The sequence below is a fragment of the Branchiostoma belcheri genome, unplaced genomic scaffold, assembly GCF_001625305.1.
Source record: "Branchiostoma belcheri isolate BF01 breed outbred unplaced genomic scaffold, Haploidv18h27 scaffold1, whole genome shotgun sequence".
Classification (NCBI taxonomy): Eukaryota; Metazoa; Chordata; class Leptocardii; order Amphioxiformes; family Branchiostomatidae; genus Branchiostoma; species Branchiostoma belcheri.
The window spans coordinates 4,380,080-4,394,899 of record NW_017802379.1 but is presented as its reverse complement, the minus strand read 5'-3'; the positions used below and the strand labels follow the sequence as shown (position 1 = coordinate 4,394,899).

Here is a 14,820-nt window from a genome sequence, read left to right as displayed (position 1 = left end):
GTGTCATATTAGCTGAGAATCGTGCTTTTAAGCTTAACTCAGATGTCATGGTCTTTTGTGTTGCAGTTATAATTTGGTCCTGGCATGTGTAGTAACTGTGCCTAACCAATGACTTCTCCCAACTTCTTCAAACCTTGACCATCAGCTAACAGTTTTCAAGGCAGATACAGTTGAAAGACTGTTATTTGTACATTGTATAGCAACTTTATAGTAGTGTATATAAGAACAGGCAAGTTCAACTTGTACTCTCTCACCCCCCTCCCCACTCCTGAGCAGCAAGGTCAATCCACCCTGTCAGAAACGCAGGCTTCCCTCTCCAAGGCACAGGCAGAGAACAACAGTCTGCGAGCCGAGGTAGAAGGCCTGTCTGTTAGGCTCAATCTAGAGCGATCTCAGGTACAAGCCTCACGGAGGCCTCCTCCATTCAGGTGTACAGGCTTGGGGTCAAAGGTTGCTCATGTACTAACCCATACAAATGCTGGAGAGATTTTTTCATACTCTTTGCATGGATTGCACAGTATAACAACTATGTCAGTGGTTAGGGCTACATACATTGTGTACAACTACCTTTTACATGTTCCACTTGGTCAAATGCAGAACTTCGTTCATGCTTTGCTGTCTGTGGTGTACTGTGTCAACCTGGCAACTTTGTCAGTAATAATGATGCTTTTTTTCCATATCTATGAATGACATTAAGGGATCTAAGCATATTCTATAAGATGACCTGGTGTATTCATGACCCTTTTGCCCCATAATGTTGATAGTCCTTTCTAGTGATGACCATAATATTACATGATTTTCCTGTACACTTGTCCTGGCTAACTTGATGCAAATGTACTTCACTGCTGCACTGCCCCTACAGTTTTTTATTGTCTCTAAAATACACTTTACACATATTGACCCATACGTTTTACAAATATTGACCATTTTGAAGCAACTAAATAGTACTCTTGTTCCCTATTGAGCTATTTCTGTGCTTTTATACCAGATGTGCACTACTTTCTGACACAAGCACACACCTTGTATTTTGTTTGTTTGTCTGTCTGTCTGTCTGTTTGTTTGTTTATTTGTTTGTTTGTTTATACAATGTAAATACCACTAACCTGGTGTGCATTGGGAACAAGGTGTGTTGCCTGGGTGTGTGATTGTTTGGTCTGTCACTCGTGTTTTCATGGCATGGCATGTGTGGAGGTTATCTGTTCTATTTTTCAATGAGGTTGAACAACAGCTGTTTTTCTTAATGCAAGTGTTTGAATGAGATATGATATTCACTGGTGGATGTCTGGTGGTTTGAAGTTTCTAACTAGATGGTTGAATGGTTTTGTACCATGATTGACTTGGTGTTGTGTTTTACTGATCTTTCATCTTTTGACCTGTTTGACCTTGTTGGTGACCTTGGACTTTCTTTTGAATTGTCTCTGTCATGCTGAAGTTGTTTCTTGTGTTTCCTGAGTTGTGGTAATTGTTGCCACCAAAAGTATGTCTTTTGTATCTGAGATCCCTCTATCTTGTATGATTCCTGAGTTATAAAAATGTTTCCCAAGCATTCGGTTTGTTTTAGTTGCCTTCTTGTGATTGTCGTTTTATGATTCTTCACAACTTGACTTGTTTCTATCTTTTTGTTGAAAGACTGTCTCTTGACTTTTTCTGGCTACTTTTGAAAGTAACATTTCACAGAATTACATTCTAACTGTATCCTTTTGTTCATGAACAGTTATCTGAAGTTCAAAACTCATTGAAGCAACAACTAGACGACTACAAATCACGGTAAGTGGAGTTTCTGTAGTGTCTAATGTGATCGTTAATTTGCTGCAGTGTATCCAGTACTGTTCTTAAGCAACTTGTGATATGTTCTTGTTTTACAGTCCATGGTCTCACTACTAGACCAAATGTAGATGATTTTATAAGCATGTGCCACAAGCTTTAGTCTTTTTAAGCACTTGCTCTTGGCTTTGCCTCTGAATGACATGCTGCTAGCTATCACCAGACACAATTAGTAACTCTGAAGGGGTGTTAAGTCACCCCTAGCAGACTATATATGGGTCAAAAGCTTGTAACTGACAGCTGCCTGCTCCCTATTTTCTTGCCTTCCTTCCTCCAGTACAAAAAGGTAAGGATTTAACCTACACAAAAAATATAGACTCCTAAGCTTCTTCTCACAAGAGTGTCTCCCTTGAACTTATTGTGACTTTATTGTGGATTTTTAATATTAAAAAAGGTGCAAAATGAAATGTTTGTTGCCTAATTAGTTTAGGATGGAACCTCCTCAGTAGGAGCTATTGGTATCACATATGAACTGCAGTCTTTTAAAAGCTGCCAGGACATTGTAATGTGCATTTCTTTGCTAATGCATTGTGTTGGTTTTAGGGAGAACACCTTACAGCGAGAGTTTGAAGGTGAACGTGAGTCGCTGCAGAAAGCAGTGGACATCACCGAGAAACTGGTCAAACAAAAGGATGAGGAGCTTACCAAGTACCAATCACAGGTAACCAAAGTGATATCATTGTGCATAGCAGTAAACATTTCTTTGTAGGGATGCATAACTGATTATAGCAATGACAAGCTCAATTGTCTATGTTGTCCTTATAATCATCCTCATTGTATGAGAAAGATGTCTGAGAAAAACACTTCTTTTTCAACTTTTCACAGATCACAGATTTGAAGGGTGAAAGCCACCTTGCAGAGAGCTTGAAGCTTAAGATCTCTGCCTTGGAAGAAGTCAATGAAGAACTTGAAGACAAGGTGAACGTCTTAAACACAGCACTGGAGCAGATGCAAAAAGACATGGACGCCATGACAGCTGGTGAGTGTTCTAAAGATTCTGAGCAATTTTCAAAAAGTACTAAACGTGTAATCAGAATTATGCTGTATAACATGTACTTGTGTATATCCTGTACGGGATTGCAGTCTTTAGTTTTGAATTTTGTTATGAATCTATTTATTATGAAGTTTATTGTTTGAATGATTCCCACTTTTGATTTTTTAACGCTACATGTGGTTTAAACATAGGCTTTCTGAAGCAGTCTTCAAGCAGAATCAATGGATGGAATATTTCATGATTACACTTCTTTGATCTTATTGATGTCTTAGAACTTCTATCCCAGCTGATGTGTTTTGTTTCTTCCCTTTTTAGAGCACATTTCATACGTGGCGAATGAAATTTACCACGTTTATGGTGATGTCTTAGATAAGGACCCCGATCTTGAACATGAACTTGAAGACAGTGTTCCGAGGTATAGCCCCAAAGTCAGTACCCCAGTTCCAGACTTACTGGAGGATGGGGATGAGCTGTCCATTTTGAACTCCTCTTTTGAGCTCATGCAGGCCAGGCTAGATGAACTCAAGTGTGGTAGGTCCTTCTCACAACACCACCAGACAACACGAGACAAAGACAGCATACCGACACTTGCATGAAAACAAAGGCAGTGTTTGAAACTTAACCACTGATAGTGCGGATCTTACACAGTGTAGAGTGTCTTCAGTTCTAAACATCAGTGTCAATCTGGAAGAACAACTAATTTTGGTGTGTTTTGAATTGGTTTTGTAAGGTGAAGGGAAATGTGGTGTTGTCCTTGGTGCTACTAATTGAGCTATTGTTAAAACATGCTAGATTAGCCAAATCTTTGTCACAAAATGATCATTTAAATGGTATGTAACTGGCTGTAGAACTTCTGTGTTATAGAAAATTTAGCAATGTGCATTCCTGTCAAGTTGCCTAATTTTTGCAGAATACATTGTATGCTGATGACAAACATAACTGTACAGACATTTCTGTCTCATAATTTCAGCAAAGTCTTGTGAAAACCACATGCTTGTTGAGGAGAAAAACAAAATGCACATTCTTTAGGCATGTAAAAGAAGTATGACTTCGGATTTACCCAAAGATTGCAAGACTTAGTCATCTTGACAGCTTGACAGGTATGTCCCTGCTAACTGCAACAGTCAGTTCTGTGCAAAGCACCTATGGGGTCTTGGCTTGGGTTTGTTTTGAATACAGATGCGGAACACCTGCATGAGGACATGGAGAAGGTCCCCACAGGTTTGTGAGCAAACAGGACAAAACAAAGGTCACTTTACATTCAGAAAGTCTTGATTTTGTTTCAATTTTAAAGTCTCAGCACCACAACATGCTTTTTGGAATCCTCTCATTTCAAAACCCTCTTTATGTTGTCATTAACCTCCAGGATGCCAAGGTTCTCATTTGGCTCCAAATTTGTATCAGTTTTGAGACTTAGTCAGCAGGGAAAAGGTTAAAAGAATTGACTTCTGACACAATGTTACATGTGTATGGTATTGACAAAACTTTGAATATTGAATTTTCTTTCTGAATTTTAAGTGACCAGTAAATTACATGTATGTACGAATGTACAACTTTCTTGCTGGGAGCCAAGGTACATGTAGTGTTAGATTATCTTTCTTCTTTCTCAAACTTGAACTGTACTACATTTGGGTTAAGGTATTCAGAAGGTGCTGTCATTAACCATCATTATCTCTTCAGGATCAATTAACAAGATATTTTCTCAAACAGATTCTAGACATCCTGCTCAAGAATGCTTCAACTTCTGCTGTGCTTCATGTGATGATAATTAACCAACATTTTCTATGCCTTCTGTAACAGGTTCCTGTATAATGCCAAGACATGTGATTATTATCACCATTCTTGAAGCTAACCACTAAACTTCATTGGTAACGTTATTTGATCAGAAGAAAGATTGGGTAGTTGGTATTTTTTTACATTATTACAGGTCAAAATGACTTGGAATATGTAATCATTTTCTAGGCCTAAGTACAATCATTGTATGATTGTCTTACAGGACATGTAATAGCTTAATGTGGTATTGAGAAACATGATTCGCTAAATCTCTGTTCAAAACAGTGGAAGTTTTACATGGATCCATCTGGAAACTACTGTTTTTGTTTGTTGCCATTAAGCTATGTTTAGGCATAACACACGAGAAATGCAATGGCTGTCCTGAAAATTTTACTACCAGATCCAGAAGGAAAATTTTACCACAAGACCCTGACTTGTTCAGTATTATTTGGATCCACCTGTCCAAACTTAAAGCCTTTTTAATTTGTCTCCCTCCAGGCGATCCCATAACGGCCAAGCTGAGAAAAGAGAAGGAAGAAGCAGAAGGCCAGGTAAGTGTTCAGGAGGGGGTTCTTCAGGTTCATTTTAACCTCGAATTCAGATGATGCATGCGGTGTCCATAGATCTTGTGCACAAAATATGGATGTGACCCTGTCAACTTGTCAAGCAGCTTCCTTTTGTGTCCCAAGTCTTTCCCAAACTGTCTTGTCAGTCTTGCACTAATTCTCCTTGTAAATGCTACAGTGGTATACGGTTACCAGGTTCAGTCACATTTGTTGCAGATCATTGTACGATTTTTATGTTGTAGAACTTTCAGGCAGACTATAACAGAACCAACTGCTGGCAAAGATCTAAGGCAGCCGTTGTCACAAAACAGTTGAATTCATACGACACATGTACATGTATGACTATCCTAAGAATATAGTTACTGTTTGATAACTGTGCAACAAATGTGACTTGTACCTTCCTTGGAAGTCTCTCTAGCTTCACTCCATCTCAATGTGTGTCTCCCTTTTGTTCTTCCCTGTGTCTCTTAACTCCTACTCTTTGTACGGCTTTTGGGATTTCTTCTGTATGGCCGGTGACTCCAGACCAAAGAAATTCGGTTAAAGGTAACTACAGACGACCATGTTCACCCATGACACGACATCTAAACCATTTCATGTTGGAACTAACATCACTTCAGTTTGTTCCTTTTTCATGGCATTTGAAAGATCTTCAGCAGTTTGGAGCATGTTTGCAGAACTTTGTATGAACAGATCTAAGAATGTTTTTGAAGAATCAGCCCTCTTTAAATCACCTTTTTTTTCTGAAGAGCCATGCAACTCAAGTCTTGAATAAACTTTGTAGATATACAATCAAACCAGTACAAGAGACCACCTCTACACAAGGACAACTTGGCCAATGTGACGTTTTTTTCTCCCTTTTTCTCAGATTGACTTCCTGAACTCGGTGATTGTGGATCTACAGAGGAAGAACGATGAGCTGATCCGCCGTATTGACCAGTTGGAGAGTGGTGTGAATGGGGAGGACCTGTTCGATGAAGAGTGAGTATCTGTTTGGGGCTCTAATCCCCCTTACAAGAGAGTGGAACTAAATGGTTGAACAGTGCCCCCTAGTTGCTAAATATGCAATTACAGGAGTACAATGGTAGGAGGTGTACAATGTAACAGTACCTCCTCCCCACTTAGACTTTAGGAAGATGTTTTTATATTGACTTTTTTTTCACTGTAAACTCTACTTTACATGGTAGGCAAACACAGCTTGCCACCCAACCCACTGCTGTGGAACTAAGAGTATGGTAGATGTCAAACATTAACTTTTACTGCATCTACATTCTTGTGTTGCAGTTAAGCATGATCAGACCAGACTGCCTGCACAAGTATATTCACACAGGTCTTTTTGAAGCTGTTGAATGTTCTGTAAAACTTAGAGTTCAAGTCCCCATTCATCTAATGTTCTGTTTCTGGGCCATTTGGTGTCCCCCATATTAGGAGAGTTGATGGATTTCATTCAGCATGGTTATATTGTTGAGACTGGAAGTTGGCTGTTTTGTCATTGATAGGAAATGTTAATATCTCTAGTCATTGTTCTGTATTACTTACTAATGTTGGGTCCTTGCTGTAGTATCTTTCTCAAATCCTTGTTGAAACATTTGTAGCAGCAAGTTGAAATTTATTAGAAGATGAAATAAAAGATGAAATAGAGTTGTGTACAGGATTTATCAGTGTTGATTTTTCAGTTGTTTGATCCAGGAATTTATAAAATCACATTGTTTGCCACATGTGAACCTATACTCTGTTGTTCCAACACAATTGAAGTACAGTATAGAAATCTTCATTGTTCTCATGACCACATTTTGACATATTGCAACAAGTTTTTTTTAACATCTTGACATTTGTACATCTTTTTTTTTTCTGGTACTACATGCTTGATACAAAACAGTGAAAACTTGATGAGTGGGACATTCTAACAATTTTTTCTCTTAATTTCTTTCCCCCACCAGGGAAGAGAGACTAAGACAACTCCCCCCTCCCCGACTCTTCTGCGACATTTGTGACGTATTTGACGAACACGACACAGACGACTGCCCCAAACAGGCCACGGAGTATGAGGAGTACGCCTCCCACTCACAGTATCACGGGGACAGGCACGAGGAACGAGCCTTCTGCGATAACTGTGAAGGTCAGTCATATACTACCATAAATTTTTCATTAGTTTTGGGGGGGACTTTTTAAGTTTTAACATAAAGGTGGAGAAATGTTTTACATTATGCTGTATTGTCCTTCGTTAAGAACATTTGTTGTGAATGTCCTGAGACTACAAGTTAGTAATAAATTTCTTATACCATTGCATAATACTGTATATGTGTATTATGTACTTGGTTATTGTTGAAAATAATTTGTTTTTCAACTTTTTCTCAATACATTTGCATTCTCTTTCACTTACAGTTTTTGGCCACTGGACAGAAGACTGTAATGAAGATGAAGAGTACTAACGAATGGGGAGGGCCCAGCATTCGCTGCCATCACACAACACCCCTACAAATCAGTAGACTAGTCCACACTTTCCAGAGCAAGTACATGCAACTATCCAAACACCAGTGACATTTTACACATCTTGATCACAGAACTTGGTGTTTTCAAAGACTAACCAGTCGATCATGAAATATTGGTTGTTTTTGGACATGGATTCATCCTCTACCAGGAAAATTGTGGAGCTAAGAATGCTGGGACTAGCAGGGAATGCTGGGACTAGCAATGAATGCTGGGAAGGGAGGGAATGTGTACAGAATGTATCTATTAGATTGTTGTAATTTTATATCCATTGCTGGCAAGGCGGGGAAAGTGGCAAAAATTCTCTCAACTGAACTAAAATTTACAAACTTCTTAGCCCCAAGTGTTTAATATAACAAGATGAATTGAAGTCAATGTTTCTGAACATCGATAGTAAGATGTTAATGGCAAACATTGGCATTGTCTAATGATTGACAATAATCATAATACATTGACATGGATGGGGTGATACTGCAACAGAAGTTGAGCCAGAAATTTATATGGATTTGAAATGTCCATTTTCGCCTTTTGTGTCAGACGTAACAATATTTGCTGTTCCTTTATCGTCATACAGATTTTTGTATACGTCAAATAGATACGAATACACAGTTTATTCATGGGAGCAGATACGTCAAGTTATTCAGCATATCTTTTCGCTGCTAGAATATTAAACTTCTACAGCAAACATTTTGTGAAAGGTACAAGTCATAAATATTAAAGCACTGCTATGAAATTCTTGGGTTTGGTTTAAACTTATTTATTTGGTTCCTTTGGGTAGCCCGCACTTTAAGTCCTCAGGTTCTTAATTTATAGTTATATAAATTATCATAAAGTAACTAATAATTCTTTATATTTGCCGGTGTTGCATATGCTTCCATTAACTAGAGCATTAGGGGCTTCTTTCCTGTGATTTTGTTACCACTATAAGTTAATTTAAAAGATTTATTGGCCTCACAGAATGCTCCCATGGTTTAAACATGCTGTGGTGGAAGTTGGGTAAAAAAAAATAAAACCATTCATGGTTGGTTTTGATGTTCATCAACTGTTGAGAGACTTGGACAGTGTGTCAGTGTAGGGACCTGGGGAGAGGGCTACCTGGAAACAGGTTTATTGAATAAAGTGTGATGAATACATTGTGCTTGACATTGTTCTGGTAGTTATTTGTGATTGATTCCTTATTGTTCAATCAGACTTCCAGGTAAATTGTATTTCTTCATAGTGGTATTCACGCTTTGCTACTTTCGTGTATAGTTTGGAGAATTTTATTTCTTCTGGCACAAGAGTAATTACCATCATTCATAGACATTGTCAAGGTCTGATGCCACTTAATTCCTAGAAAAGTTAAAGTCAAGACCCAACATCCAACTTTATAACAGTGTACATGATACCATATAAAGAGAAAATCTTTTTTCTTGTCAATACATGCTCTGCATCATGTGTTTCTCTGGGGCCTGTTTGTGTGCCAGGTACAGGAATCCTATACTGGACAGGGCACTGACCAGGAAGATCACATCGAACCATCGGTGGTAGAAGTTAAACTGCAGGTCTCCTAACACCTCTGTGATGATGAGTCTGTACTCCTCAGGCATGTTCATCCTCATCAGGAGGACGGAGGAGATGAAGTACATGCCCATAATCTCTGCAAACAGGAGCACGATGATGTTGGAAGACTTGCTGCTCGCGATGGCGTAGAAGAACTTGGTCATGGTGATGAGAAGTCCGCGGATGGACGTGACGATGAGGATGCCCACCAGCAGGAAGGAGATGTGCTGTGACCAGAACTTCACATCAAACTGGAACCCCAGGTAGACCACCACGATCTCGATCCCGCGGGTGATCGGGTCCGTCTTCCCCACGCGATCAAACACGATGTTCACCGTGGAGATGAAGATTTTCCACATGCAGTACAGAGAGAAGAAGTACCCCATGATGTTGAAGTACTTCCCCTTCAGGGTTTTGGAGTACGCGATGCGCTCCCGTTGTTCGTGCAGGTCGACGACCTCCAGGAACAGCTGCCGACTGAGCTCCTCCAGCGCCTCCACGTCCTGCTGCAGCTGTCGCACGTTCTCTCCCGCGGGCAAACTCGTCGTCACGTTCTTCAGCATCCCCCAGATTCCCTGCCGCTGCGTCCCGGGACCCGCCTGTCTCGTCTCCCGCTTCGCCAGCGCGATACGTTTCTTCTTGGTGAGGATGATCTCCATGTTCTGGAGGAGACGGCGCTCGTGGGACTGGATGTCGGTGTCGGTGACGTGGCGGAGGAAGTACTCCATGTAGGTGTAGGGACAGTTGACGGCACCAAACCCTGACAGCAGGGCCATGAGGGTCACACCGATCACTCCCACACGGCTGATGCCTTGTTCTGGAGGGACAATAGGGATGTAGGGTGTGATTCTTTAAACAATATTATCCAATACATATACATATCTGGGCTTTGATCCAATGGCAAAAGTAAAGGACCTATCATCCATAAGGACAACAGTAGTTTAGACATCTTCCCAAGACCTACCCACATACCAAATACACTATCATCACAATCCTCCTTAATTTACGTTAAACAAATATCCGAAAATTGGACAGGTATTACAGGACTGATACAGTTCAGTAGTTATTGATTGCAACACTATTGATAATTTATGATAAGCAAACTAAACTGACCAATTGAGAAGATGCCATGCTTGGCACTGAGGATAGGAAAGGGGTCTCCAAGTTTCCAGAAGAAGTACATAAAGGTGAGCCAAACCCCCACGGTGAGCCACACAATCAGACGTCTGCGCTGAAAGGACTGGACAAACCTGGCAGATAGGATGGGAAGAGAAGTCATATGATTAGTGGCAATAGACAATTTTTTCAAGTTTGATACACGAACATTGATTGGATATTTGCAGTTTTGTTTAAACTTAACTTTTAGCACACCATTGTAGCCGTTTGGCTACAATTTCTCCATTGGTCAGTACTTCTCTCACCTTAGGTTGCTGACTATGAAGTAGGCAATGTAAAATGGCAGCAGGAAGATGAGAGAAAACAGCATTGCATACAGGTCCAACTTCCAGTGGAAATATCTGAAACAAAAGGAACGATTGAATGCAACAGTTTAGTGCACCAAATGTATAAACCTACATGCAATGATGCATGATTAAAAGGTAATAGACTGGAAGAAATACATTTACCTACTGATCCATGGCACGGATTCCATCGTCTTCAGATACGGATGCCAACAACCTAGCAATGGTTTAATGACTTAGCCTGTACCATACCCATTTTGAGATTTTTTAATACACACCTGCTGCTGGAGTTCAGAAATCCCACAATCTCAAAAATGATGAGTTCAAACATGGTGCAGGATAGGGCAAAGGTCACAGCAAAGGTCAGCTGCACCACCCTGGAACAAGAACATGAGTCAAAGTTCAAAGGTTGTTCTGTACATCACTGGCACCTCTCACCCTATATGATGACACAGCCCTATTCATTTATTAAACATGTTTGGAGATCAGGAATTTGCTCTTTATCTTCCTGTTCCTTTAGCACAGTATAGGGCCTTGGTCAGTTTATTATATGATCAGTAACATTACACATAACACATCATGCAGCAAGAAGAGAACCAGTTACCATGGTTACACTGACTCTAAATCTAATGAGATGTGTTTGTCTAACCTGTGGTGGATTTCATAGTCCTTGAAGAGTTGCCTCATGAAGAACAACCAGCCAAACCCAAAGAAGAAAGCCTGTGGTGAAGAAATCAACATGGTTCTGTTTGTAACATACTATAACATTTCAGCCAAGCACTAAAGACAAAAAGTTGTTAACTTGAAATCATAAGATCATGGGAGCGATGTGGTTGAACATACTGCAATGAAATATTTTGTAATGTTACTCTTATGAGCTTTATTTGGTGTGAACCGGGATGAAGACTCCTTGCTGTGATCAACATTTTCATGAATGAACAGGTAACTTAACATTAACTTGTGTTACGTGTGTTATGGGTCTACACCAGTGATGTATTAAACATACACACATACATACCTGGGTAGTAAACATAATGCAGGAATCCACGAAGAACGACATTTTGGCTTCAGTCCGACAAAACTGTTGTGGCTCGAAGAACTTCACCTATCACTATCAAACAGGCTATGTTTGACCTGGTAACGTTACACCCTCCGTTCAACTACAATAAATCGTTCTGTCACTCACGAAACCTTCTCTACTGCTTCTGCAGCCTTTCACACAATGGGAATTGTGTTACATGGCAATTTTGATGCAACAGAAGCTTGGATACTGGCGATATCTAGGCAAACATAATGCCAACACAACAACTACTGGCCGCCATGTTGGAACACCTCGAGGAGGCTCAGTCTGCACTTTGAAACTGAATCGATAGGCGGCGCTTTTGCTAGGTCGGTGACAACCGATGACCCGGAAGCAGATAGAACGACTTGGGAATCAGTGGTAGTTCATTCATATCACATTCCGCCACAAATCTCGTTTACAAAAAACACATTGAAGCTTCACGTGGATTTCAGCAGGTTCTAGTACTACAAGAGCATCTTTGGAAGCTTGATTTGGCTCAACGTTTGTTTAATATGGCTGCTTGTGTGAACTTTGTTAGGACCTCGTTTTTGCGACCCACATGTCCTTCACTTGCCGTCCAGTCGGCGACGATTTTTCGCCAAGTCCTGTCCTCTGACGGGTTGCAGAGTACTCAGCATTACTGTCCCACGTTGAGACTATTTGCAGGTAAAGTATTTTGATGCCCAGAATACTCTATGAACCTCAGAAATATACTCTAGCAATAATTTGTGGCGCATATGGGGAGGGGGGCGTCCACAACAAAATAATTTGTGAGGCATATAATTTTTGAGAGAATAATAACCGTTTTAAGCACCTAACCCTTCAGAATTAATATACATAGTAGAAGTGGTATAGTTTTACTATAATAAAAGGGAATTATACGTTCTTTTTAAAAGTCCATGCAATTTAGCTTTCTTGCACAGTGAAGGCTATGTCAGTTGTTGTCCTTGTATAATAATTTTATGATACATGTAGTATGCAGCTGTAATGTGGAAATGTTCCCTATTTGTTTGTCTACAATGTTCAATTCCCTACAGTGAGACGGCTAGCAACACAGACCCCAGACTATGGTGTACCCGACACTGAGGACAATGACATCATCAACCCAAACTTCATCAACCGTAACCCTCGGAACCTGGAGAGGATGGGTCTAGGGAGGAAGGAGAGGGGCTGGAAAACAACCTGGCCAAAAAAAGAGTGTTGGCACAGGTACATTTGTACCTACATAGCTACATTTCTGTAGAAAACGTGTGTCTAACCTTATCTTTGCTGCCTAACACTGTAGTCAATAGATAATTGGTAGCCAAACAGCTAAGTACTTCAGTTTGCTAAAGGTTGAAAAATAACATGTTATGTAATGTAATGTAATGTAATGTTATTATGTTTTTTCTTCACTCTTAAGGTGTCATTTTGTGAAGAGTAAGCGTTATATGACTGGGTATGTTCAGCACCACAACGGTCACATTGTTGCATCTGCCTCGTCCTTTGAGTGGCCCATAAGGAAACACCTCTATAGCACCAGGTATGTTCCCATAGCTTTAATACCTTGTGAACAATTTTCCTTTTCCAACAAGTTGTAAAGTTAAGTACATGTATATCAGGATTGGCCTAAATCTGCAGCTTCCTTTTTAGCCTTTCTGAATCCTTTCATCATCAATCAGCTGCACTTGAATATTGAAGTGTACTTGAATATTGAAGCGTTAAAACATGGCTCTTCTTGTTTCAGTGATGTTTCTGCAGCAGAGAACATCGGACATGTCCTGGCACAGCGGTGTTTAGAGGCCGGGATCCACTTTATGGAGTTTGACATGGTTCCACACAAGTTAGAGTCAGAAACGGTAAGACAGCCATCCTACAGACTTGTAACACTGCAGATACCATAGTTATGATTTACAAAACAAATTGGACAAAGTAACACCAATTAACTTGTTGGTTATTTGATTTAAAAGAATACTGTAGTGAATGTCTGAGTGTACAGTCTGTTCCTTGATACAAACAATTTTTAATAAATCAACATATTCAGGTTTTCTCATGTATAAAGTGTTGCTCTGCACTATTCTATTCAGATGACCTTTCCTAAGATTTACATCATCAATGCCCTTTCATTCCCTTGTTTACAGTTGTGTTTCTTCTCCTTAAGCTTGAATTGTTGATACAGTACTTCATACACTGTTCCTCCCCCACAGGTCCAGAGGTTCCAGCAGGCCATGGTAGATGGAGGCATGATGATGTCAGAACCAAGGAGAATCTATGATCACAAACATCTGCACAAGTCCACAGATTATGATGCAGAAGATTATAACACAAAGGAGGAAAACATGAAAGCATAGACCAGGCTATAGAAAACAACAAACATTGACTTTTTTGATAAGCAGGCAAAAATGTGTAAAGAAAACAGCAACAACCTGGTGGCACAGGATTATAAACATCTGGAACTGTGACTGAAAATATATGTATAGTGCCAGGAATAAATTGCATGTACTACAACCTAAATATTGTTTCCATTGCTTTAATGAGTACTGGTAATCATTTAACAAGGTATCCCACTTCACAGTTGTTCAAGGAGATGATTTTGTCTAAAACCTTTTAAGGTACTGTACTTTAGATATCTGCAGCAATCTTTGTAGCGTGCTGTAGTCCAGTGTTAACAATCTTGAGTGTTTGAGGGTCCATATCCCAGCCTAGCCATCAGAGTTCTGTACCCTGGTATGAGCACTACCAACTAACCACCATCACCAACAATCATTCATCAAGAGAGGGGAGAGGTATTGCATCCTGGTACTTTTGACAGATTGCTGACATGGCATGCCTGTAAGCTCACCTTTCCAAAGTGAATGGTGCTTCGATCCTGGAGAAAATTGGTGAGTGTATATTTTGTGTTGAGACATAGTTTACTAGTAGTAGTAATACCCCTATAGCCTCCTTGGTAGTACTAAGGTACCTAGAGTTCTTCTCTTCTTCTTCTTCGTTACTGCCCAGCACTACAGAGTAGTATTATTGGCAGTCGTTACGCAGTATTGTTAGTAACAATTGTGCCCGGTACATAAAAAAACAAAGGGAAAAACAAGGATAACTGAGAAAGGAACATAAGACAACTGATTTTGTGTG

General features: G+C 40.0%; 3 protein-coding genes across 12 annotated transcripts in view; 2 read left to right on the top strand and 1 right to left on the bottom strand.

Annotated features, from left to right (window-relative positions):
- LOC109465032 (CAP-Gly domain-containing linker protein 1-like) overlaps positions 1–8,785 on the top strand; it is a 54,527-nt gene extending 45,742 nt beyond the window's left edge. For 7 of the 10 annotated variants that reach the window (XM_019762194.1, XM_019762207.1, XM_019762199.1 and 4 more), the window contains 9 exons: positions 277–396; positions 1,715–1,767; positions 2,368–2,485; positions 2,650–2,803; positions 5,090–5,142; positions 5,683–5,703; positions 6,026–6,138; positions 7,098–7,276; positions 7,543–8,785. In XM_019762194.1, coding sequence (XP_019617753.1) covers positions 277–396; positions 1,715–1,767; positions 2,368–2,485; positions 2,650–2,803; positions 5,090–5,142; positions 5,683–5,703; positions 6,026–6,138; positions 7,098–7,276; positions 7,543–7,589 — 858 coding nt within the window. In that variant the 3' untranslated portion in view covers positions 7,590–8,785. The remainder of the gene's footprint in view (positions 1–276; positions 397–1,714; positions 1,768–2,367; positions 2,486–2,649; positions 2,804–5,089; positions 5,143–5,682; positions 5,704–6,025; positions 6,139–7,097; positions 7,277–7,542) is intronic. The other 3 variants (XM_019762186.1, XM_019762213.1, XM_019762179.1) reach the window with 3 other exon arrangements.
- Positions 8,786–8,882: 97 nt separating this feature from the next.
- LOC109465094 (Golgi pH regulator-like) lies at positions 8,883–11,997 on the bottom strand. Its single transcript, XM_019762235.1, has 6 exons — positions 11,668–11,997; positions 11,299–11,369; positions 10,928–11,026; positions 10,611–10,706; positions 10,303–10,439; positions 8,883–10,006 (listed from the first exon to the last, which is right to left on the bottom strand). The coding sequence occupies exons 1-6, from the start codon at positions 11,707–11,709 to the stop codon at positions 9,063–9,065; spliced, it is 1,389 nt and encodes a 462-aa protein (XP_019617794.1). The 5' UTR covers positions 11,710–11,997; the 3' UTR covers positions 8,883–9,062.
- Positions 11,998–12,070: 73 nt separating this feature from the next.
- LOC109461720 (39S ribosomal protein L18, mitochondrial-like) lies at positions 12,071–14,109 on the top strand. Its single transcript, XM_019758141.1, has 5 exons — positions 12,071–12,378; positions 12,750–12,921; positions 13,115–13,234; positions 13,439–13,550; positions 13,899–14,109. The coding sequence occupies exons 1-5, from the start codon at positions 12,225–12,227 to the stop codon at positions 14,040–14,042; spliced, it is 702 nt and encodes a 233-aa protein (XP_019613700.1). The 5' UTR covers positions 12,071–12,224; the 3' UTR covers positions 14,043–14,109.
- Positions 14,110–14,820: the final 711 nt, after the last annotated feature.